The sequence below is a fragment of the Pan paniscus genome, chromosome 11 (genome assembly GCF_029289425.2).
Source record: "Pan paniscus chromosome 11, NHGRI_mPanPan1-v2.0_pri, whole genome shotgun sequence".
Lineage (NCBI taxonomy): Eukaryota > Metazoa > Chordata > Mammalia > Primates > Hominidae > Pan > Pan paniscus.
In genome coordinates, this window is record NC_073260.2 from 47746677 (window position 1) to 47772486 (window position 25810).

At 49.2% G+C, this 25810-nt stretch overlaps 1 protein-coding gene across 2 annotated transcripts in view; it reads left to right on the top strand.

The window, feature by feature from the left end:
- The window catches only part of ROR2 (receptor tyrosine kinase like orphan receptor 2), a 223553-nt gene extending 201870 nt beyond the window's left edge, over positions 1-21683 (top strand). Inside the window, exons 5-9 of one of the 2 annotated variants that reach the window (XR_004673368.4) lie at positions 6766-6893; positions 10827-11141; positions 13107-13318; positions 17543-17745; positions 19179-19315. Coding sequence is in view for 1 of the 2 variants with exons in the window: in XM_034967697.3 (XP_034823588.1) it covers positions 6766-6893; positions 10827-11141; positions 13107-13352; positions 17543-17745; positions 19179-20624 (2338 nt within the window). In the remaining variant the exon portion in view is untranslated. Of the gene's footprint in view, positions 1-6765; positions 6894-10826; positions 11142-13106; positions 13353-17542; positions 17746-19178 lie in introns of both variants that reach the window. The other variant, XM_034967697.3, reaches the window with a different exon arrangement.
- Positions 21684-25810: the final 4127 nt, after the last annotated feature.

Below are 25810 nucleotides of genomic sequence, written 5' to 3' on the forward strand. Positions count from 1 at the left end.
CCTGGGTGAGCGACAGAGCAATACTCTGTCTCTCAAAAAAAAAAAAGTTAACAAATTTCTATGGAGGGTCAACTATGTGCCAGGTCCCATTCAAGACATTGAGGATACAACAATGAATGCAACAGATAAAAACTAAAAATTCCTGCCTTGTGCTGTTGACATTTTGTTTGGAGACTCTTATGTCTGGCCTCTTTCATTAAATATAATGTCTGAAAGATTTATTCTGGTTACATATACAGCACTTCATTCCTGTTTATTGAGAAGTATTCTGTGTATGAATGTACTACAATATGTTTATTCACCTATTGATGAGCATTTGGGGGCAATTATAAATAAAGCCATGAACATTTGTTTTCACATATTTTTGTGAACATGTTTTCATTTCAACATTGTGATTTTTGAAGTTTCAAGTGTGGAGGCCTTGGACATCTTTTGTTAGGTTTATTCCCAGGTATTTTAACCATTTTCAAATATAGAGTGCAGTGGCATTAAATTAACCCCAGTTGGTCCATGGGCCTCTTTAGTATTGTCTGTGTTTATTTTGCTGGATTCAGTTTGCTAATGTTTTGAGGAGGACGTTGCCCCTTTTGATGGTAGACATTTTGGTCTGTAACGCTCTTGTGGTGTCCTTGTTAGATACTCTTGTGATGTCTTTATCGTATTTTTCTTTTCTTTTCTTTTCTTTTTTTTTTTTTTTTGAGATGGAGTCCTACTCTGTCGCCCAGGCTGTAGTGCAATGGCATGATCTTGGCTCATGGCAACTTCCACCTGCCAGGTTCAAGCGATTGTCCTGCCTCAGCCTTCTGAGTAACTGGGATTACAGGCACGCATCACCACGCCCGGCTAATTTTGTATTTTTAGTAGAGATGGCATTTCACAATGTTGGCCAGGCTGGTCTTGAACTCCTGACCTCAAGTGATTCACCTGCCTCGGCCTCCCAAAATGCTGGGATTACAGATGTGAGCCACTGCACCCGGCCCTTATCATATTTTTCTGATGTCCTTGTTAGATATTTGTATCAGAGTTGTCAGTCTTTTTGTCTCTTTGCTTCAGTTTGGAAATCTTCTGTTGATCTGTCTTCAAGTTCATAGATTTTTTTCTTCTGCTGTATCCACTCTGTTATACAGTCATGCATCATGTAACAGTGGAGATACGTTGTGAGAAATGCATTAGTGATTTTCTCCTTGTAGGGACATCATAGAGTGTACTCACACAAACCTAGATGATTTCCCCTACTGCACACCTAGGCTATATGGTACAGCCTGTTGCTCCTAGGCTACAGACTTGTACAGCATATGACTATACTGAATACTGTAGGCAACAGTAATGTAATGGTATTTGTATATCTAAACACAGCAAAGGTACAGTAAAAATATGGTATAAAAATTAAGAAATGGTACACTTACATAGGGCACTTACCATGAATGGAGCTTGCAGGACTGGAAGCTGTTGCTGGTGAGTCAGTGAGTAAGTCGTGAGTGAATGTGAAGGCCCAGGACATTACACATTACTGTACACTACTGTAGACTGTGTAAACGCTATACATTTACGCTACAGTGAGTTTATTAAAAATTGAGTAATTGCACTACAGTGTTATGACAGCTCTGATGTCACTAGGCAATGAGGATTTTTCAGCTCCATTGTAATCTTAGGGGGCCACCATTGTGTATGTGGTCTGCTGTTAACCAAAAACATCGTTATGTGGTGCATGGCTGCACCATCCAATGAATCTTTTATTGTAGACTCTTATGTTTCAGTTCTAGGCTTCCTGTTTAGTTCTTCTTTTGTAGTTTCCATCCCTCCTGAAATACCCCACATCTTCACTACACCTTCTTCTGTGTTTTCCACATCTATTACTTTAAAGCCCTGTGATACGGTTTGGCTGTGTCCCCACCCAAATCTCAACTTGAATTGTATCTCCCAGAATTCCCACATGTTGTGGGAGGGATCCAGGGGGAGGTAATTGAATCACCCACATGTTGCGGGAGGGACCCAGGGGGAGGTAATTGAATCATGGGGGTCGGTCTTTCCTGTGCTGTTCTCGTCACAGTAAGTCTCACGAGGTCTGATGGGTTTATCAGGGGTTTCCACTTTTGCTTCTTCCTCATTTTTCTCTTGGTGCTGCCAATGTAAGAAGTGCCTTTTGCCTCCCACCATGATTCTGAGGCCTCCACAGCCATGTGGAACTGTAAGTCCAATTAAACTCCTTTTTGCTCACAGTCTCAGGTATGTCTTTTATCAGTGGTGTGAAAATGGCCTAATCCAACCTGCTCTGCTGATTCTTACATCTAGGTTATCTTTGTGTTTGTTTCTCTTGACCACGGGTTATATTTTCCTGTTTCTTTGCATGTCTGGTAATTTTATTGTATAGTGGACATCATGGTTTGTATGCTAGGTTTTGCATTCAAAGTAAAGAGTATTGAGTTTTGATACAGCTCCATATTAGATTACTGTCGGAGCACCTAATGCTTAGGGAGTTTTTGCTTTGTGAATGTGGCTGGTCTGCTCTGTCTCCTGGTGAGTCACAGATTGAGCTTCCTCTGCTTCACCTAGGCAGGCAGCCCATTTAGACAGTCAGCCTCTCTCATAATAAGATAAACAATTATGAGAATGGGTTACTACTTTGTAACAAAACCATTAGGGGAAAATGTTAACTTCCTATGCAATATGTAGCTACATTTGAATTTTGACATGGATTCCTTTTCAACCTTAAAAAAGCCTTAGTTTCCTTTAAACCTCCTTCATTATTAATACCCATGAATTTTTATTTTCAGCATGTGTCATCTAGGGGAAGGCTGTGGATCCCCACCATCTTGCCAGTCTTGGTGGAGGAGCACCTGCCATCACAGTCTGCTGGCCCCTGTCTCTGTTTCTCCCTGATCTCCTACCCCTCTCCTGTTGCTTTTCTTACCCAGGGTTGTCATTATTTTATTATTATTATTATTATTATTATTATTATTTGAGACAGAGTCTTGCTCTGTCACCAGGCTGGAGTGCAGTGGCACAATCTCTGCTCACTGCAACCTCTGCCTCCCGGGTTCAAGCGATTCCCCTGCCTCAGCCTCCCGAGTAGCTGGGACTACAGGCATGCACCACCACACCCGGCTAATTGTTTGTATTTTAATAGAGACGGAGTTTCATCATGTTGGCCAGGATGGTCTCGATCGCCTGACCTCATGATCCACCCACCTTGGCCTCCCAAAGTTCTGGGATTACAGGCGTGAGCCACCGCGCCCGGCCGAGTTGTCTTTATTTAGCACCCTCTCTCCTCCCTGACAATCACTTCTTGGTGTAGAAGTTTCTTCTTCATCCATGTCCCATCAGGCCTTGGATCAGTGCCTGGCAGCATGAGGGGCAGGGGATTTCCACACTTCATTTCTGAAACGTGGATGCTCCACCAGCTGGTGAGCATGTCTACTGCACTTACGTTGCTGAAGGAATTTTATAGCTGCCAAATTCCGTTTCAGTCCTTTCCTTGCTTTCCCAGGGATCCACTTAACAGACTCTCTCCAGCTCTGTTCCTCTTCCAAGGCCCCAAATGTGCCAGATAAAGATAAAATATAATTGTTGGAAAATAGAAAGCAACTCCCACTAGTTTTCTCAGACAATTCAAAAGCAAAGATGCCATTTTCCAAGCACTTCTATCTGGCTTTTTGGGGATATATATATATGTGTATATATATATATATATATATATATATATATATATAATTTTTTTTTTTCCTCCCTCCGAAACAGAGTCTTGCTTTGTCGCCCAGGCTGGAGTGCAGTGGCGTATTCTCGGCTCACTGCAAGCTCTGCCTCCTGGGTTCACGCCATTCTCCTGCCCCAGCCTCCCGAGTAGCTGGGACTATAGGTGCCCACCACTACGCCTGGCTAATTTTGTTTTTGTATTTTTAGTAGAGATGGGGTTTCACTGTGTTAGCCAGGATGGTCTCGATCTTCTGACCTTGTGATCCTCCCACCTTGGCCTCCCAAAGTGCTGGGATTACAGGTTTGAGCCACCGCGCCCAGCCTGGATATTGTCTATTCAGATTGAAAGCCCGCTTCGGTGAGGGAAGTGTGAGCAGGGTGTGATGGCAGGAGCACCCTCCACCCCAGCACCCCCTTGTCATCTTCCTTACATCCCTTGCTCTCTCTGTCCTGTGGGCACCTGACCAGCGGCCAGGGAGAAGCCTGCAACAGGGGGAACAACCTTCTCTTCCTTGACTCTTGCAAGGTAGAAAAGAAATTGCTCACACTTGTGGGGGCATCCCAAGGGACTGATCTGAATCTCATAGCTTAGGCATAGCTGACATTAATCTGATCAGGCATGTCTTAATGATTTTTCTAGCAGAGTGGACAAAGCACCCTGAGCCCGCCTCCAGACAGGGACATGTCCAGCACATACCCAGGCAGAGGTGACTTCCATTTATGTTGGTAGTGTGGCCAGTGTCTAATCAGCAGTTAACTCCAGTGCAAAAAGAGTGAAAGCTGGGCAGGCAGGCTCGCATTGTTAACACATGTGCTGCCTATTTAAACTACCTTTAAGGAACCCTTAACCCAAGGAAACAATGGCTGGTGAGCTGGGGTTAACACCAAAATCTCTTTCTTGAAGTATTTATAGCTCCAGGTTCTGTTCTTTGAGAAAAGGGTTTTCTGCAGAAGCTTGAGAAGGTCTTCACTATTGCAAGCGTTCAGCCTCTGCCTTAGCAAGAGAGTTCAGATAGGGATTTTAAATCCATTTGGTTAAACTGAACACATTCTTTTTTTTTTTTTTTAATTTAAAGACAGGGTCTTGCTCTTGTCACCCAGGCTGGAGCCCAGTAGTTTGATCTCGGCTCACTGCAGCCTCTGTCTCCCAGTTCAAGTGATCCTCCCACTTCAGCCTCCTGAGTAGCTGAGACTACAGGCACACGCCACCACGCCCAGCTAGTTTTTGTATTTTTTGTAGAGGTGGGGGTTTCACCATGTTGCCTAGACTGGTCTCGATCTCCTGGGCTCAAGTGATTCACCAGCCTTGGCCTCCCAAAGTGCTGGGATTACAGGCACGAGCCACTGTGCCTGGCCTTAAATTGAACAGAATTCAGATTTCATTTGGGGATGGTCTACTCTAAATGGATGTAGAATGGAAAGCCGAGTGCTCTCAGGCTTATGGGGTAGGTTCCAGATTTTCTGGAAAACAAGCTACAGGCTTGAGGTGCTCATGCAAGGCTTGTCCGAGCATCTTCAGTCCCCTCTTCTGCCAGCAGTGGCAGCCCCCAATGTGTCTGCTGTGGCTCATTGGCGTCAATGGACCTTTGGAGGGTCCTGAGCACCACTTTAAAATCCTCCAGGATACTTATCATGATGGCTTTCATTGGCTGAAGCCAGACCAACAGTTTCTGCAGAAAATAATTCAGCACAAACTCCAACCTGGGGACCTGGGAAAGGATTACACCATCTTCCCATCCATGCAGGCTGTCCCTGTGGGGACCGGGAGGAGCAGGAGGGAGAACAGCCTGTCCGTGTCTCTCCCTCTTCTGACCTCCTACGCCTGTGACATGCAGTCTGTGCCGTCCATGCAGCAGTGGCCAGGTCGCGCTTCTGCGTAGAGTAGGCATGCATGTATGCCATTCTGTGAGTTCTTTGAGGCTTGGACTTCTTGGAGTCCCTACCATCACCTTTGAACATAGTAGAGAATACATTTGTGTATTGCTTTTCTCCTTTTCAAATATTTCTGCTGTTTACCTTGTGGATTGTCATCGTTATCATAGAAGCCTTGTTTGCAAACAAGGGAAGTTTGCAGGGGCATTGTCATAATGTCCCTGATGTATTAAATAGTTCAAGGGTAAGGTGAAACACGTGCCTGATGTTCTGGGTGTGTGCATGTATACACAAACACATACCCATCCCCATGTACCCTTCACCTCAAGAATCATCCTCACCCTTAACCAGTCCTCCCATTCTTGTTCCATACTCCCTTAAAGATGTGGAATTTTTTGAAATTAATAGGCATTTTTTAGAACAGTTGTAGGTTTACAGAAAAATTGAACAGAAAATCCAGAGTCTTTCCGCCCTCCTTCTCATAGTTTCCCTTATTTTAATGTCTTGCATTCATGTGAGACATTTATTGCTGCTGAGCCAATATTGATAACATTATTATTAACTAAAATCAGTAGTTTACATTAGGGCTTATTCTTTATATTTTACCTTCTATGGGTTTTGCCCAATGTATAGTGACGTGTGCTCACCATTACAGTATCATACAGAATATTTCACTGCCCTAAAACCCCAGTATGTCTCTTGGAATCCATCCCTCCCTCCTTCATAACCCCTGGCATCCACTGACATTTCTCCATAACCAGTCTCTATAGTTTTGCTGTCCATGGTTTTGCACTTTCTAGAATGTCATATGATTGGAATCATACAGTATGTATGTAGCCTTCAGATTGGCTCATTTCACCTAGTAATATGCATGTAAGTTTCCTCTCTTTTTGTGGCTTGATAGCTCATTTTTTTTAGCACTAAATAATACCAGTGTCTGGATGTACCACAGTTTGTTTATCCATTCACCTACAGAAAGACATCTTATTGCTTCCAAATTTTGACAATTATGAATAAAGCTGCCATAAACATTTATGTACAGGTTTTTGTGTGACTTATGTGTTTTACTTATTTAAATTTACTTATATAAATACCAAGTAACAAAATTGCTGGATTGCAAGATGCTGGATCATAAAAGAAGTCATTGGCGGGATCTGGCACCTCCCAGAGCTCTAACAGACTTTGTGTGTTTCTTACCAGGGATGATTACCACGAGGATGGGTTCTGCCAGCCTTACCGGGGAATTGCCTGTGCACGCTTCATTGGCAACCGGACCATTTATGTGGACTCGCTTCAGATGCAGGGGGAGATTGAAAACCGAATCACAGGTAGGAGCTGCAGACCTTTCTCACAGGATGATAAGCATGCACACAGCCACCTGTCGCACAGATGGTGGCTACTGTGTTTCATCAGTTAATGGCATGGTCAGTGGGTGCCTCTTCCATCTCATTTGTGGTAGAAACCAGAGATCTTTTTTAGAAGTAGTGGCAATTGCTAACATGATTTGCCCTAAAAATGTTCCTGGCCTGTATGTTTAAATTAGCAAGTGTGGGTTGCTTGGAATATACTTGTGCACTTTTAACTCAGCCAAACTGTGTGGGTCCAAAGCACTGTCCTCACTGCATCGCCAGGGCCTCCTGCCCCGGGCCTGCCACACTGGTGCAGATAGCCTCAGCGCCCCCACACTCACTCTGCTTGACTTCTTATTCTGTACTTCCTGACTCTTCTATCCTCTCTGAGCCACGTTTGGTCCAAAGGCACCCAGGCCTGATTGCAGCTGTTTGGGGGAAAGAGTCGCAGGTCATCAGTGGTAGGGATGCTGCAGTGAACACACACTTTGTCAGTCCTGGGTTTCCAGAGAACAAAGCCACGTCTTTGGGTACCTGGTTCAGGGTCTGAGAAAGTGGCAGGTCAATTAGGAACTGCAGCTGCTCATCCTTGGTCTCATTAGGACTTAACTTCTCTGATTGGCTGTCCCAGTTCCCAGCATACAACTCGAACACATTGATGGGGTCCGGGGTCCTTCTTAGGGGAAAGGCCTTGGAAAGCAAGAAAATTAATTAGACAATAGTCCTACAGAGCCCTCCTCCTGTTGTCTCTACTCTCTCCACAAACACATACACATTTTCTCTCCAGACCCCATAAGGAGCAAGACACATCCTGTGCAGATGGCCGGTGCCCCAGCACCTCAGTTTAGTTGGATCCTTTCCATGGGAGCGGGAGGCTCTGCTGCAGATTAGAATCAGTGGGTGATCTCTGATGCCTGCGCTCCTGGGAGAGAGTGGTGGGGCAAAGGGGATACAGGGCACTGACCTGTTAAGGGGTGACAATGAGGATCCAAGGCAGAAAGTCACCTCATGTCACTGACAAGCCCTTCTAAGTTCAGGTCACCCTCAGACTAGAGAGTCGAACATCACATTCACAGTCACAGAAGAGACTGCCTGGCCCATGTGCTGGTACAGAGACCTCTGAGGACAGGGCCAGGGGGTCCTGTGCAAACTGAAAGAGCCATCATGAGACAGAGAGGAACCTGGAGATGCCATCCTGTTCCAGCGGGAGATGGTTTTGAAAATATGGCTACCTCTCACTGCAAAAGCTTTCTTTGCCATTAAAGTAGGACTTCTCAAAGGTTTTTACCGAAACACACAGTGGAAAATGGAGAATATACTTTACGCCATGACTTAGTGTACACATACATATATTTCACACAACTGACATAGGTTATAGGGAATAACTTTCACCCTTCGTAAAAGCGGTGCACTTGGATTTTTCTCTTCGGTTTTATTTCATTAAATAAAAAAGTGGCCGGGCACAGTGGCTCACGCCTGTAATCCTAGCACTTTCGGAGGCTGAGGCGGGCAAATCATGAGGTCAGGAGTTCAAGACCAGCCTGACCAACATGGTGAAACCCCATCTCTACTAAAAACACAAAAAATTAGCTGGGCGTGGTGGCGGGTGCCTGTAATCCCAGCTACTTGGGACGCTGAGGCAGAAGAATCACTTAAACCCGAGAGGTGGAAGTTGCAGATCGCGCCACTGTACTCCAGCCCCAGAGACAGAGCAAGACAAGACTCTGTCTCAAAAAAAAAAAGTTAGAGCCCTTAGTAGGAACCGTGCATTCTGACATCCTCTAGTCTGTTCTTACCATCTTTTAAAATGCTAGCTGCAGACTGTCAGAATTAATTAGACACCCTACTAATTGGCAAGCACTGATCCAGGGCACAAGATTGTCCCTCAGTTATCTCTTCAGGAGTTGTTTAAGGAATCAGCTTGCATCCAAGCAGCCTGGTTTTATAGCAGCTTTTAGAGAAGAGTTTAGAATGAAGATTTTCTAGGTGGGTGGCTTTTTGAAAACAGTAAATTTGAAGTTGCTCTCAACAGACTTGTGGTTTTGAAATAAGCATAGTAATGACTGCGTTGTGTGCAGTGTTGTGTTGGAAAGTGTTGTGTGACATTCAGTGTGTGGACAGATAACAGGATGTGAGTTGTTGGATCTCTTTGTGCCTAGAATTGCACTTTCAGAAATAAGCAGTACATTCTCAGGGTGAGGAGAAGGAAAAAGAGAAATCCTATAAAGATCAGCAGAGACATAGTATCAGTGGATTAGCCCAAGAGAAGTGACAGCTTTGGCATTCTTAGACAATCTTTCCCTGCCTGGAGGTCAAGGCCTACCTACATTTTTGACAGCCATCCATATAATACCAAATCTGTAATGATGGGATTGAACAGGGTTGAAGCCTCAGTTCTTCCTCCAAATCCAAGACATCCTGTACTGTAACTGCTTGCCCTCTCTGTTCCTCCATTTAAATATCGGCCACAGGAACCCAGAGGAGGGGAGGTGATGTGATGAGCACAGTAGTGCCTGCACACAATCAGGACAGCGTGCCTGCTCCCGCCCACTGACGCCGCCTTTTACCAGACCCCTGGGCCCATTCACGCTGAGGGCCACTTTATAGGCTCTGTGTGCACTCTCATTCCCCAGTGTGGGGTCTCAAATCACTCTTCAGGTACAGAAACAGGCCCGGAAAGGCATGAGTGATACCACAAAGTGATCACGCACAAGGCTGTTCCCACACAGCTGCCCATCCCGTTCCTGGGTGGGTTCCCAGGGAATGACTGACAGCGGCACTGCCACCTGCTGGCCAAACCTGGCACAGCACTTACACGCTTTCCTTGCCTGGACGTCAAGGCCAGCATTCTTAACAGCCCTCTGTATAATCACCAAATAATCGCCAAATCTGTAATGATGGGATTGAACTGCATTCGTGGGTGGAGCTAGGGCTCCTCAGGGACTAAATGCCAGCTTCTGGGTTTTCTGCCACGCTGGAGGACACAGCCTCTGCTGGGTGTGCAGGCAAAGGGGCCTGTCTGCCTCCACTGTCCCCAAGCTCAATTGTTGTAAGCCAGCCTTTCACAGGTGAAAATGGGGTAGTGAGCCCAGGGCAGGCTGATGCATTCCTTAGAGCCCTGCCTTGGCCAGCTTCTTCACCCTTACCAGTGTCCAGCCATGCACCCCAGGTGCAGCAGATCTCTCCCCAACACCCCCACTTTGTTCCCGAACTCACCCCATCTTCTCACCACCAAACTGCATCCTCTGACATCTTGCCCTTAAAAAACAAACCGCCCTACCAAAGGGGGCTCTGGATCTTCGGGTTTTTCTGCTCCCCCTTATCACAGAACCTTCCAGAGTTGTAACGCGGCTCTTCTCCCACTTTGCTGCTCCCACCCTCTTGGCTTTCCGCATTTTACCAACTGCCTCCTCCAGCTGCAGTTCACAGAGCTGAGCTGACTCCCTCTTCCGGGACAGCCTTCTCCCCAGACAGATCTGGGACATTGGGAAGCCTGGGGCTCGGTACTGCACTTCTTGGCCTGCACTCTCCACACATAGCGGGTCCTTAGGATCTGCTTTTGCATCTGAAGTCTGAACCCTCTTGTCCTGGAAGAAGCACCTAGCGGAGTGAGCTAAGGGGCCGAGTTTTCCTTCTTTCTTGTTCTGCTTCTGATGTTTCTAAGTGAGGCCCTGGGACCAGGGACTTTTCTGTGTCTGCTGCAAATCAGAGCAGGTGATGGGCAGGCTGGCCTGCTGGTGGGGAGCCTCTCCAGGGTGGTGTGCGGGGCTCGGAGTTGGGGAGTCTGGGGCGGGGCGGGGCATCAGGGGGCTGAGTGGGCAATCTGGGATGCCAGGCTGGGGGTGGGGACTGGATGAATGTCAAGGGCGCGAGGTGGGTCCCCCGCTAACGCGAGTCTCGCGGGCTCTGCAGCGGCCTTCACCATGATCGGCACCTCTACGCACCTGTCGGACCAGTGCTCACAGTTCGCCATCCCATCCTTCTGCCACTTCGTGTTTCCTCTGTGCGACGCGCGCTCCCGGGCACCCAAGCCGCGTGAGCTGTGCCGCGACGAGTGCGAGGTGCTGGAGAGCGACCTGTGCCGCCAGGAGTACACCATCGCCCGCTCCAACCCGCTCATCCTCATGCGGCTTCAGCTGCCCAAGTGTGAGGCGCTGCCCATGCCCGAGAGCCCCGACGCTGCCAACTGCATGCGCATTGGCATCCCAGCCGAGAGGCTGGGCCGCTGTAAGTGCCTGAGGGCCCGGGGCGGGACCGGCGGGCGCAGGGAGTGTAGGGCCCTTGAAATGTGTATGGGGGTGTCGATGAAGCCCAGGGAGCCCCATCTGTCTGGGCCCCACAGAACCCCCTTAGCAGCCGAGGGCCCCACAGCCTAGGCCTCCATTCCAGCAGGGCAGCAGGCGGGGCCTCGGATCAGGGGCTTTGGAGCCATTCAGCCCCAGGCTCGCATGTGGGCTTGCACTGTGTCCAGCTGTGGGACTCAGGTGAAGTCCCTCCACCTGCTTGAGCCTGGGATTTCCCTTCTCTGAAATGGGAGTGATCTCACTTCCTGTGGAAATGGCTGTTGCGGGCATGAGAGGAGACAGGGCCAGCTTCCTAACTTGCCCGACGGTCAGCACGCACTCGGGCCGCCAGGCGAAAATGCAGACTCTCAACTCCTGCCCCAACCTCCTGAAACCTGGAGGATCAGTCCCCAGAAACCTGTAGGATCCTTAGCCTTGGACGAATGTGAGGCCCACGGAGATGCTGCAGGACTGGCCTGGGAGGACACCTGAGAAGAACCTGTAACAATCAGGCATCACTAGGGAAGGAAATACAGGGAAGCACCGTGCACCTTTCTACAGGTCCCTGAATCGTGGGGCCTAAGGGATGAGCGTGGGGGAGGGGGACAGTTCTGAGCCCGGGGCCTGGGTGTGGCCTGTTTGGGGTCTGCACAGGACAAAGAGCATGCTCCCCACTGCCCCTCTTGCTGGCAGCAGAGCAGCCCCTGCCCTCTGGAGGCTTAGTAAACCCCAAGTTGTGAGCCCCAGCAGGGTGGCCATGGCCAGTCAGGATGGCAGACACAGGACAGGGAGTGCTGCTTATGTCTCCGAGGAAAACCATTGGCTGACATCACTGCATCCATATGGGTTGTTGCCTCCCTGAGGAGTGAGACCCAGGGAACGGGCCACCTCCGCCACAGCTCCGGGGCTGTATTTAGCATCGTTTGCTAATCTGGGGGTCCAGGAATGGCCAGGACTCCTTACCAGGACCAGCCAGGGCCTGGTCCTTGGGCCCGTTGCCTGCATTCAGACCCTCATTGTGACCCTGGACAAGTTGCTAAGCTCTCATATCCTTATATTCCGTGGGGATGACACCAGTACTAACCCGTGGGGCTGAAATGAAGGTCAAATGAGGCAATATTTAGGAAGGTGGTTTTTTTGTTTTGTTTTTTGAGACAGAGTCTCACTCTGTCATCCAGGCTGGAGTGCAGTGGCATAATCTCGGCTCACTGCAACCTCCACCTCTCAGGTTCAAGCGATTCCCCTGCTAGCCTCCTGAGTAGCTGGGACTACAGGCGTGGGTTACCACATCTGGCTGATTTTTGTATTTTTAGCAGGGACGGAGTTTCACCCATGTTGGCCAGGCTGGTCTTGAACTCCTGACCTCAAGTGATCCACCCCCCTTGTTAGCCACGGTGCCCCGGCTAGGAGGGTTTAGAGCAGCGCCCCACACATGGTAAACACTACAGAAATGTTCACCAAATGCACACCCCAACCCCAGGGTTCCTCCATGGAGGTGGCGTGGCCTGCACTGTTCTCACCCATGGCTGAGCAGGGTGTCCTGAGATGGAGGGGCCAGGCCCTTCTTGCTTGCACAGTTGGCTTTCTTCCTAGAGCAAGTTGATCCTGAGGTTGGGGAGACATCCCCATTCTGGTGGGGTGGTGGTGTGCAGGTGCCTCGTGGGTCCCAAGAGATGGTTCTGGGGCTGTGGAATAACTTCAGACAAGTTTCCTTCCCCATGTCTATCCCTGATGTGCCCTGCATTTAATTTGTGGGCTTGGGACTTCATTAAGCCATTACTTTTAATGCCTCTTTTTTGGTAAGTTATGTAAAATCCTTGGATCTTTTGGAAATTCCAGTTTGGGCATGTGTAGGCAGAATGGTTTTGTTGTACCCTGGAGGCTTTCCTAACGTGTTTTCCTTGTTCAGACCATCAGTGCTATAACGGCTCAGGCATGGATTACAGAGGAACGGCAAGCACCACCAAGTCAGGCCACCAGTGCCAGCCGTGGGCCCTGCAGCACCCCCACAGCCACCACCTGTCCAGCACAGACTTCCCTGAGCTTGGAGGGGGGCACGCCTACTGCCGGAACCCCGGAGGCCAGATGGAGGGCCCCTGGTGCTTTACGCAGAATAAAAACGTACGCATGGAACTGTGTGACGTACCCTCGTGTAGTATGTATTCTCTCTCTCTTTTTTTAATGTGTTGATTGTTGAGTGAACCTTGTGATGAGAGCGTTCTGTCCTGACCTGGGTTGGGGTGTGCCTCTGTACAGTGGCGACCAGAGACCCCTGATCTTACCACAGTGACCATTTTAAATAAAGCTGTTGGGCCAAGCGTAGTGGCTGATGCCTATAATCCCAGCACTTTGGGAGGCCGAGGTGGGCAGATCACTTGAGGTCAGGAGTTCAAGACCAGCCTGGTCAACATGGTGAAACCCCATAAAAATACAAAAATTAGCCAGGTGTGGTGGCACATGCCTGTAATCCCAGCTACTCAAGAGACTGAGGCAGGAGAATCACTTGAGCCTGGGAAGCAGAGGTTGCAGTGAGCCAAGACTGTGACACTGCACTCCAGCATGGGCAGCAGAGTGAGACCCTGTCTCAAAAATAAATAAATAAATAAATAAATAACGCAAGTTATTGGTTGTTATGAAAGTAACATCTGACCATTAGAAGACATTTTAAAACATAGAAAAGTCTGAAGAGTAATGTGCAGATCACCCCTAATGTTACCACCGAGTAGTGACTTGTTTGCATTTTGGCCCACCCCCTTCCATCAGCCCTTTTCCCATGTATGGATGGTCCTGGGATATTCACTTTGACATTTTGTTTCTCCATTAACATTATCTCCCAGTGCGGTGGCTCACAACCTGTAATCCCAGTACTTTGGGAGGCCAAGACGGGTGGATCTCTTGAACCCAGGAGCTTGAAAGCAGTCTGAGCAACATGGCAAAAACCCGTCTCTACAAAAAATACAAAAATTGTCCAGGCGTGGTGGCACACCTACTTGGGTGGTGGAGGTGGGAGGATTGCTTGAGCCCAGTAGTTCAAGGCTGCAGTGAGCCACGATGGTGCCACTACGCTCCAGTCTGGGCAACAAAACAAGACCTTTTCTCAAAAACAAAAAACAAACAAACAAAAAACACCATTATTGCTCAGTATTTCCTAATATTCGTAAAAATATTTCCCTTCCACCCCACCAGCTTTTGAGCTTTTCACTGCTTCTCAGATTTTACACTTAGGTTTGGTGGAGTGAGGCGAAAATAGAATTCATTGCTTATCCTCATTCCTTGCAAGTGTGTCTGTAATGTCATGAATATGGAAGCGCACGTAGCTGATGGTTGACAGCTTCGACAGTTCTCACCTCTGTCTTAGTCATGCCCAGTTCACCATTTCCAGGCAGCAGGGTAACCAAGGCTGGGCTGGGAGCTGGAAGCAGCAATTGGTGAACGAGTGGGCACCCGCGGATAAAGAGAGAGCAGCCGGTGAAGCAACGCTGGGCTCACCATGCACCTGGAGATCTCCTCCTGGGGCGCAGGCCCGCGTGTCTCTACCCCGAAGTGCAGGAAGTAAACACTGGCACTAATGACCTTCCTGATGTGTGATTCAGCAGCTCCAGATTTGGCATTGCCTCTGGCTCAGCAGATCAGACACAAATCTTCAAGAATGTGTTCATTATGGGAGAACAAATTTTAAGAATGAAATTATCAGTCATTCAAATTGCGGTCTAGGCACTCTGGAGCACTCCAGACCTTAAAGGTGTCCTGCAACGAAGGATGGCCCTGTGCCCTGTAAGGAACAAAAGCAGGTTGTAGGACAGAGCTGTGTTAGAGGTGCTTTTTTGCTCACTGTTTTGTTCCTGGCAAAAGGAAAATGAGTGGGAGTTTGTGTGTGAGCACACACAGGCTCCTGACTTTTATGAGGTTTTGGAAAGATGGATATCAAACTTTTAGCAGTGATTTCCCCAGACCTACAAAAGTGTTCAAATATAAGACTTTTTTTTTTTTTTTACAGTGAGTAGGAATTACTTTTGTAATTAAAAATAAATCAAAACATGAAAAAAAGTATGATTTTGGACCAGTCAATTCTTAGAATCTTGTATCGCAGGTTTGTACTTACAGGGCATAAATGGAAGGATATTTATTGCAGAATCACTTGTGAGAGCTAAACACAAAACAGACTGTTTATCAGTAGGGCTGGATGGGGCAGTTGGAGACGCCTGTGCTGTGGAGTGGCATGCAGCTGTGGGAGAACACACATATCTATCTGCTCCAACATGAGCTGCTGTCCAAGAGATTTTATTCTGCCAAAAAAACAGGAGCAGGAAAATATGGATGACACGATTCTATTTAAAATCAAGTTCATTTAGGCCGGGTGTGGTGGCTCACGCCTGTAATCCCAGCACTTTGGGAGGCCAAGGCAGGCGGATCACCTGAGGTCAGGAGTTCAAGACCAGGCTGGCCAACAGTGCAAAACCCTGTCTCTACTAAACATACAAAAATTAGCCAGGCATGGTGGCGGGCGCCTGTAATCCCAGCTAGTCGGGAGGCTAAGGCAGGAGAATCACTTGAACCCAGGGGGCAGAGGTTGCAGTGAACTGAGATCCCACCACTGCCCTCCAGCCTAGGAGATAGAGCGAGACTCCATCTCAAAAATAAATAAATAAACAAACACTCTGTCTCAAAAATAAATAAAATAAAGTTCATTCAACATTCGAATTGAGAAAACCATATAAAACTACTGTGTCTATATGTCAGAATAGTTGAATATCGGTTGTTCCATGTGGTTCAACCTAAAATATACATAAAGTTAGGAGAACACGAAACTTAACCATTTATAGCCTTTAGGAAAGAGGACTGTTAGAAACACTATCTTTTGAAAGGCCACATTTCTGTAATACTACAGTTTTTCCCAGTAAGCATGAGTCATATTGGTAATGTTAAGTAGATAATAAAAGCAGGTGATGGTGTCAGTGTGAGCTCACACCTCTGGTCTTGGCGTGAGAGTGGCCTGGACTCTGCTGCTAACCTTAATAATGAAAAATGAACCAAACCCTAGTAAAAAAGAATGAATCGGCATCCCCAGTGCCCTGAAGATTTCTGGAACGCCTGCCTCGGAACCCTTTCAGAGGGGAAGCTGCTAGGTGGGGCCAGAAGAAAGTTTTGTTTGTGGTTTTACTTGATTTCTTCTTATTTGGGGGAGCAGGGGTGGGGCAAGGCTGGGTTTGGGACAAGGTGCTTTTTTCCTAAGGTGGCAATAGCATGTTCACTTTTAGAACCGAGTTAGCTCTTTTAGGCCTCACACTGACCAGAAATCACTTGTTTGCTTCCAGATGAGAAGTGCTTTGCCCCCTGGCCATGGGGCCCTCTGAGTCTGATATAGTTATTTGCAAGGTTAAGGAGAAAACAGAACACCGTGGTTTTCTGGGGATGTGGGAAAGTGGCTCTCTAGAGAACTCACCTTCCACCAGGCTTAGGGTCAGCGTCCTGAAACGGCACCACTTTGTCTTACATTCAATTGCTTTGACATGTGGGGTGCTTGGGGGCCACGCAGCCTGGGAGGAGCCAGCCTTGCCGGGAGTCCTGCTCAGAGTCTGAGGTCACCTCAGCCTGCCTGGTGTGCCCCCTGTACCTTTCTGTAAATCCTGTAGAGGGAGACAAAGAGTTACTTTTCCCTGTGATTTAAAAAAAAAAAAAAATGCAGGGAAGGTAGCTGGTGGCCTTGACTCTTGGTACCCCATGCTTTCCAAGAATTCTTGTGCCCCTGTTGCATATTGTATTGGGTCAAGAGCATGGACTACTGGTGCTCTTTTAAATCTAGTGCATGTTTAATTATTACCCTAAAAGAATCTGTCATCATTAGATAAAAATGTGAAGAAAACATTAAAATGTTGAATGAGGAAAAGGATCGTGTTTAATCCCAGTACCAAGTTTCACTCACCTTGGACAAGGGTCTCCAGTGAATTTCATGAACTTGTCAGTAGCTGGGGAGACCTTGATAAAAGTGAAATTGGGCAGAGCACCTATCTCCGATGGTATTCAAACATCAGGAACAGAAAGCGGATGTGGTCGTTATTAATATTAAGATCATTAGAATTCATTTACTTTTTACGCTGCATATTCCCGCTTGTTTCCAGGTTGGGCAGTTTTGGGTTTTGTTTCCCCAGGATGCAGCCGGGTCTGCATATTTTGGGGCATCACGTTTTTTAAGGTGTGGTGTGCCCTTTTACCCCATTGTGTAACTTAGGTGATGACACATGTGCACGTGAAGATTTTGGCTGGAGGTGGAGAGTGGGTTGGTAGAGAACTTAGAGTTGAAAAGGGATGTTTTCTGAAAAATCACGAAAGCCTTATTGTTCACAGGTCCCCGAGACAGCAGCAAGATGGGGATTCTGTACATCTTGGTCCCCAGCATCGCAATTCCACTGGTCATCGCTTGCCTTTTCTTCTTGGTTTGCATGTGCCGGAATAAGCAGAAGGCATCTGCGTCCACACCGCAGCGGCGACAGCTGATGGCCTCGCCCAGCCAAGACATGGAAATGCCCCTCATTAACCAGCACAAACAGGTCTCCGTGCCTTACATTTTCTACCTGGGTGGCTCTTCCAGGTTTAATCCTCAGGGGTTGTTTCCCCCAACATTAAATGTCTTAATTTACTTGATACATAGCACATAATTATTTTAAACTCCACTTCATTTTGCCTTTTTTTTTTTCCTGTAAACTAGATCAGGACATGTGTGCTTTAGAAAATAAATGGCAGGCGTGTTGGGAATTCACTGCCCCAGAGTCCATGGGCCTCCCTCTGCCTGGACCATGCTGCCCCTGTGGGCCCCAACGAGTGTCCTCACTGTCCAGGTGCCTCAGCTCTGCCCAGAAGACACACAAGAACAACAGGGCTCCAATGCCCCCCATAATTTTTCTTGACACTTTTGGGTTGGGTTGGTTTTGCTTTGTTTTGTTTACAGGGAAGGATAGAAGAATAGCTCTTAAATGGGAGTAGGTGGACAGGCTACCACTAAAAGGCCACCCCTCATCCCAGAGCAGCCTTAGATGGGGGTGGGGCACTGAAATACAACAGATGAGAACATGTGCTGCAGCCTCTCCAGGTTGTGTTGTAAAAGGGCATTTACACTCATTGCAAGCCGTAGGTAACATCATTCTCAGCCAGCTTTGCAGGGGCTCTTCAAGGTGGCCAGGAGGGAGCTGATGCACTTGGCTCTTCAGTCCCAGAGTCGGTGAGAGTTTGCTATGGGCAGGGGCTGGCCAGCGAGGAGGGCACAGAGCCCCGGGGCTTGCACGGAGGCCCAGGAACCTCTGGGGAGGATGAGGGCTGGCCACACGGGAGGAGCTGGTGTCATAGAGGCCGAGAGAGATGCAGGGTTCTCAGGGCTCCTATCACTTGTGGGGTACTCTTTCCAGGAACAAGTTTAACGGAGACCCTAGTCAAGAGGCCCATGGACAGGCCCATTGAGGGAACCTCTGTAGAACAACTGGCTTGGACTCTTATAAGTGACAAAATTGCCAAGACAAAAATGTCGTGGGAAAGCCTCTGTGGGGTCCATGAGAAAAAGACATCGCATCTCACATGATGTGTCGGCACACATGGGGGTTGGAGGGAACCTGGCGGGGTATGTCCGGGGCAGCCCCGGGGCAGCTGGTGCCTGGGCCTGGCTGTAGGTTGTGTGTGTGTCCACACATGCACAAGTGGGAAGGAAGTCAGTGTGTCCCAGCTGGATTTTGGAGGGACCTTATTTGTAGCCTGGTTGGGATCTGTGGAAGATTGCAGATGGGAAGCAACCTTGGCATCAGAGCCGTATTTAAGGTTAACTAGAGAGCTGTGGGTGGGCAGGCCAAGGCTGGGTGGGCAAAACCAGCGGGTCTTCTGCAAGGCCCCCCCTAGTCGTGGCCGCACAGGGACTCCACTCCTCCCGGCTGCTCTGCACCTTCCTCCAGGGCTGCGGTGACAGTGATGTTTCACGTGGGGCTTTTCTTCTTGACAGGCCAAACTCAAAGAGATCAGCCTGTCTGCGGTGAGGTTCATGGAGGAGCTGGGAGAGGACCGGTTTGGGAAAGTCTACAAAGGCCACCTGTTCGGCCCTGCCCCGGGGGAGCAGACCCAGGCTGTGGCCATCAAAACGCTGAAGGACAAAGCGGAGGGGCCCCTGCGGGAGGAGTTCCGGCACGAGGCTATGCTGCGAGCACGGCTGCAACACCCCAACATCGTCTGCCTGCTGGGCGTGGTGACCAAGGACCAGCCCCTGAGCATGATCTTCAGCTACTGTTTGCACGGCGACCTCCACGAATTCCTGGTCATGCGCTCGCCGCACTCGGACGTGGGCAGCACCGATGATGACCGCACGGTGAAGTCCGCCCTGGAGCCCCCCGACTTCGTGCACCTCGTGGCACAGATCGCGGCGGGGATGGAGTACCTATCCAGCCACCACGTGGTTCACAAGGACCTGGCCACCCGCAACGTGCTAGTGTACGACAAGCTGAACGTGAAGATCTCAGACTTGGGCCTCTTCCGAGAGGTGTATGCCGCCGATTACTACAAGCTGCTGGGGAACTCGCTGCTGCCTATCCGCTGGATGGCCCCAGAGGCCATCATGTACGGCAAGTTCTCCATCGACTCAGACATCTGGTCCTACGGTGTGGTCCTGTGGGAGGTCTTCAGCTACGGCCTGCAGCCCTACTGCGGGTACTCCAACCAGGATGTGGTGGAGATGATCCGGAACCGGCAGGTGCTGCCTTGCCCCGATGACTGTCCCGCCTGGGTGTATGCCCTCATGATCGAGTGCTGGAACGAGTTCCCCAGCCGGCGGCCCCGCTTCAAGGACATCCACAGCCGGCTCCGAGCCTGGGGCAACCTTTCCAACTACAACAGCTCGGCGCAGACCTCGGGGGCCAGCAACACCACGCAGACCAGCTCCCTGAGCACCAGCCCAGTGAGCAATGTGAGCAATGCCCGCTACGTGGGGCCCAAGCAGAAGGCCCCGCCCTTCCCACAGCCCCAGTTCATCCCCATGAAGGGCCAGATCAGACCCATGGTGCCCCCGCCGCAGCTCTACATCCCCGTCAACGGCTACCAGCCGGTGCCGGCCTATGGGGCCTACCTGCCCAACTTCTACCCGGTGCAGATCCCAATGCAGATGGCCCCGCAGCAGGTGCCTCCTCAGATGGTCCCCAAGCCCAGCTCACACCACAGTGGCAGTGGCTCCACCAGCACAGGCTACGTCACCACGGCCCCCTCCAACACGTCCATGGCAGACAGGGCAGCCCTGCTCTCAGAGGGCGCCGACGACACACAGAACGCCCCAGAAGACGGGGCCCAGAGCCCCGTGCAGGAAGCAGAGGAGGAGGAGGAAGGCTCTGTCCCAGAGACTGAGCTGCTGGGGGACTGTGACACACTGCAGGTGGACGAGGCCCAAGTCCAGCTGGAAGCTTGAGTGGCACTAGGGCCCAGGGTTCGGGGATAGAAGCCCCGCCGAGACCCCACAGGGACCTCAGTCGCCTTGAGAAGATACCATACTCAGCAATCACAAGAGCCCGCCGGCCAGTGGGCTTGTTTGCAGACTGGGTGAGGTGGAGCCCTGCTCCTCTCTGTCCTCTGACACAGAGAGCTGCCCTGCCTAGGAGCACCCAAGCCAGGCAGGGGGTCTGGCAGCACGGCGTCCTGGGGAGCAGGACACATGGTCATCCCCAGGGCTGTATACATTGATTCTGGTGGTAGACTGGTAGTGAGCAGCAAATGCCTTTCAAGAAAATAGGTGGCAGCTTCACTCCATGTCATATATGGACTGAATATTTCAAAACGTTGGGAATAAGGGCCTGCAAAAGGCAGCGAGGAGGCACCTCGGGTCTTGAGGTTCCTGACAACCGATCTGGTCTGTTGGTTTGAGGATGAGGGGGCTCCATTTCTGCTGCCTCCCTGCTGAGAATATTCTCCCTTTAGCAGCCAAAGATTCGCTGGAACGGAGGCTGCCCTCTGCTGCCTGTTGGGGTCGGAAGACAAGGGGCTTCTGAAATGGGAGTTCCTGAGATACAACAAAATGTGTGCCTTCAAAGAAACTGACAGCTTTGTATTTGGTGAAATGGTTTTAATTATACTGCATGTGTATTTTGCCCACTTTTTTGGGGAATTCAAGGGAAAGTGTTTCTTGGGTTTGGAATGTTCAGAGGAAGCAGTATTGTACAGAACACGGTATTGTTATTTTTGTTAAGAATCATGTACAGAGCTTAAATGTAATTTATATGTTTTTAATATGCCATTTTCATTGAAGTATTTTGGTCTTAAGATAATTACTTTAGTAATTTAACTGTTTATGTTACCCACGTTGGGATCCAGTTGGTCTTGGTTTGCTTCTCTCTGTACCACGTGCACATGAGGTCCATTCATTTTACAGCCCCTGTTACAGACCCACAGGCAGCCGTCTGTGCCCCGCACACATTGTTGGTCCTATTTGTAAATCCCACACCCGGTGTATCCAATAAAGTGAAACAAAGCATGTGATTGGCTCTCTTGCAGGTTGTAAGGATGCGAGGCAGCGGGAGGCAGTGCTGGATGACGGAGACGCCAAACGGTGATGATTTGAGCTGAGCCCTTTCTGTGGGTTTGGGAGGTTTGCCCTGAGCCAGGAGCCCCATGCTAATGGGGATATCCCTTGGCAGATAAATGATGGAACTAGCTCCGTGGCTTCTCTCTGTTAAGGTCTCCAATGCAGGTTAGTTAATTGCAGATGGTGTGAAGATGGTCTTTGGTTTTAATCTCGTCCCCTCCTGAGGTCCCAGAGCCCCTGACATTTTTAAACCTGGAGCCTGGCACTTCTGGGGGCCCTGGAGCAGCAGGGCTGAGTTCAAGGGAGGGGGTGAAAGAGAATGGGCCTCCTTCATGGGCTGCCTGCATCCCCTGCTCTATCTGTGGTGCAGTTGGCTAGTCCAAGGTACACCTGGGTCTGAGCACAGCTGTTATAGGGTGACCTGGGGAGCAGTGGCTTCAGAGCTTCCAGTATTAACTGGTGTGGGGAGAGAGTATGCAGAGACTCAGGTGTAGCAAGTCCCCTCACTTGGAGTAGATCATCAAACTGACCATGTCGACCTGAACCTTATCTTGTCATAGGGGAGAAATCTTTTTCTTTTCTTTTTCCTTTTTTTTTTTTTTTTTTTTAAGACAGAGTCTTGCTCTGTTGCCAGGCTGGAATGCAGTGGCATGATCTTAGCTCACTGCCACCTCCACCTCCCGGGTTGAAGTGATTCTCCTGCCTCAGCCTCCCCAGTAGCTGGGACTACTTGCACGTGCCACCACGCCCAGCTAATTTTTGTATTTTTAGTAGAGACGGGGTTTCACCGTGTTAGCCAGGATGGTCTCGATCTCCTGACCTCGTGATCCACCTGCCTCGGCCTCCCAAAGTGCTGGGATTACAGGCGTGAGCCACCGTGGTAACATCTTTTTCTAACCCACTGCAAGGCTCATGGCTGAGGCCCCTATAACAAAAGACAGCTTAACGAGAAAAGCCTCAAGCAACCCAAAGAAGCAGGGAAGCCTGTGTATTTCCATACTAAGTTTGGTGGAGTGGACAGGCAGGCAGAAGTGTGATTGGACAAAGGGATGTGACCAATGGCAATAGACCGGGGTGGGGCCGGGTGGGGGCTTGTTTGCAGGCTTGTTTGTTCAGATTCTTTTCTTTGTCCCTGTATCTTCAGAGATAAGGAGCTTCCCTTCCTCTGGGTAGAGGGAGGGCACCTCTGGAATGAGGGTTTTATGGCCTGTCTGGGAGGAGAAGGGCGGGAGAAGGTCAGAGAGACCTTCCTGATTCTGTGGCTTCCTCAAATGCCAGGTGCCACGTTTTGGGGGATCATGTCCTGACCCCATCACTGTCCTCCCCTGGTTTGCGCATAGCGCTGCTCACAGAAGATTCACCCACACACAAATAAACACAGAGTTCTAATGTGCATCCTAAAAAGTCAGGATGGACCCTCCCTTCTCAGCAGAAGGAAGAAATGTGATTAGACTAAGGATTCAGAGCATCTCTCCCGGCCAGTGCGGTCTGGATTGAATAGTAAAGAAGCTCGTGGTGAAATGGAGTTACTTCTCATTTCCACTGAGCTGGAAGAGGAACTTACTTTTATCTCGAATTTGGTACACCTGATGGCTTAACTGTTCTATTGAGACCTGAGAGTGAAAAATGGGAAATAGCCCCCCTGTGGCTGCTTTCTCCACAAGCAGTTGACCATCACCCTGCCCTGCCAGAATTAACCCCCAGGCAACTGACAGTGCCGCAGAGCTACAGCTGCAGAGATTCTGCTGAAAAACGTTGGGAGGTTTATTTTTACAGAGTGGGGGAGATTTTGGTTTGGTGGATTTTGAACATCTCTGTGTGTTACCATCATTTTAATTGTAAAATCTTGATGCATCATAAGATTACTGAGTGTTTAAAGTTCCTGCAGTTGAGTAATAGCGACTTGGTTGGGATGTTCCAGAACAATTGATTCTAGAGCTGAGATGCATGATTCAGATACTAGTAACGTGCCTGTCCTTGTTCATACCCACACAACAGGGAAGTTTTCACAGCTATTAAGTCACTTAAACATGATTTTTAATCCAGCCATATGAACTCACAAATGCCTTTGCACTCCTTATATTTTTTGATCATCATTGTTGCAACAGTCTGTCAGAGCACTGGATACATTTTTCTCTACTGATTTAGGGTGCGTGACTACTCCAGTATATAAGAGCTTCCAACTGACTCAGGAAAATCCCTTGGTTCTCCCAACATGGAAACACTGTTTAAAAACTCAATTCAGGTTTAGTTTGACCTCACAATTCCACACTGATCACTATTTTTGGACAGTTTGTGATCTGATGTTTGAAACAAATCTTGCACAGGCATTGGTTTTATGTGTTTCCTACGGGAACATCTAAAATCCTTTTTGAGATGAACTTTGAAAAGGGGGTTGTGTCAAAGTCAGTGTGCTTCAGAGTGAGATCTCTGACCCTCTCCTCGCCACAGCCAGTCCACACGAACTTCCTAAGATCAATTCTCCTCCCACCCCACACACTTTCCTCCCTCATCATTCCCCAAAGTAGTAGAGATTGCAAGTATTTCTTGGCCTGGCTCTTAGTGGGTGCCCAATAATTGGCTCTTGAAATAAAAGAGTAATGCTCTATTTAGGGAGAGAAGGCCTGGGTGTAGGTTTACCTGATACCAGCTGCAAAGAAGGACATAGCCTCGTTGTCTTTACAGTGTCGCGTTCCTTTTTCATTTAACTTATTAATTATTGAGTAGCTGATGTAGTCCCATAGTTTAAAGATACCAAGGGAAGTTCCATCCCTCATTTGCCCAGATTTCCCTCCACCCTCCCCCTACAAGTAACTGCTGTTAACTGTTTCTGAGGGATCTTCCCAGAGTTCCTTTATACATACGTAAGTCAATATACACGTATGTTCTTCTAGTTCTTCCTTTGACTTTTTTACACAAGTGGTAACCTTCTCTACAACTTGTTTTCTGCCTTGCTCTTTTCACTGGACAGTGTGTTTTGGTGACCTCAGCTTGTTAGTGGTAGGGAGCTCTGGTTCATTACTATTCTGTGCTAGGGGTGGAGGGAACTTGGTTGAACCCATTGCTCACTGCCGCTGTGGAGTCTGCAAGTGTGACTGCTGGAGACATCCCCAGAGTGGCTTTGCTGGGGAATGAGCTGCCAATCATCAGTGCCACAGTGCCCTCTGTGGGGCTCGGCCAGTGCACCCAGCCACCAAGACACCTGAGAGTGCTGGCTCCCCCAGCCTTGGAATGCTGTTCACATCTCTGCCCAGGGCAGCTGCCCACGAAGGGCCTGGGGACACATAGCTCAACTCTCATGCAGGCTTTTAGAAAGACAGGGCAAGTTGGCATCTTAAGCTCATTGTTTTTTACACTAATTTGTCCTGTTCATGCTCCTTCTCAGTCAGCTTTTCAGTGAAAATGTTGCCCAGAGGCAGAGAGGTGTATCAAACCATCCACTGGGCATTGGAAGGCCCTTGGGCATCTGCAAGTACCCAGGGGAGGCACTAGAAGAAAGTGACTATATCTCTGGAACTTCAGAAGCCAACTGTCACACCCCTCTAGGATGGCAGCTACAAGCCGCGCCCCACACCCAGGATGGCAGCTACATCCCCCCACAGGATGGCAACTTTAACCCCTCCCAGGCAGCTACAACCCCCCCCCCCGCCAGAATGGCAGCTACAACCTCCCCAAGATGGCAGCTACAACCTCCCCAGGATGGCAGCTATAACCTCTCCCAGGACGGCAGCTACAACTTCTCCCAGGATGGCAGCTACAACCCTCCCAGGATGGCAGCTATAAACCACCCCCAGGATGGCAGCTACCACCGCCCCCAAGATGGCAGCAACAATCCCCCCAAAATGGCAGCTACAACCTCCTCGCCCAGGGTGGCAGCTACAACCACCTCGAGGATGGCAGCTACAAGTCCCACAGGACAGCAGCTACAACCCCCCCCCCCGCCCTAGGATGGCAGCTACAACTCCCCCAGGATGGCAGCTATAACCCCCCAGGATGGTAGCTACAACCCCCACCAGGATGGCAACTACAACTTCCCCCCCAGGGTGGCAGCTATAACTCCCCCAGGATGGCAGCTA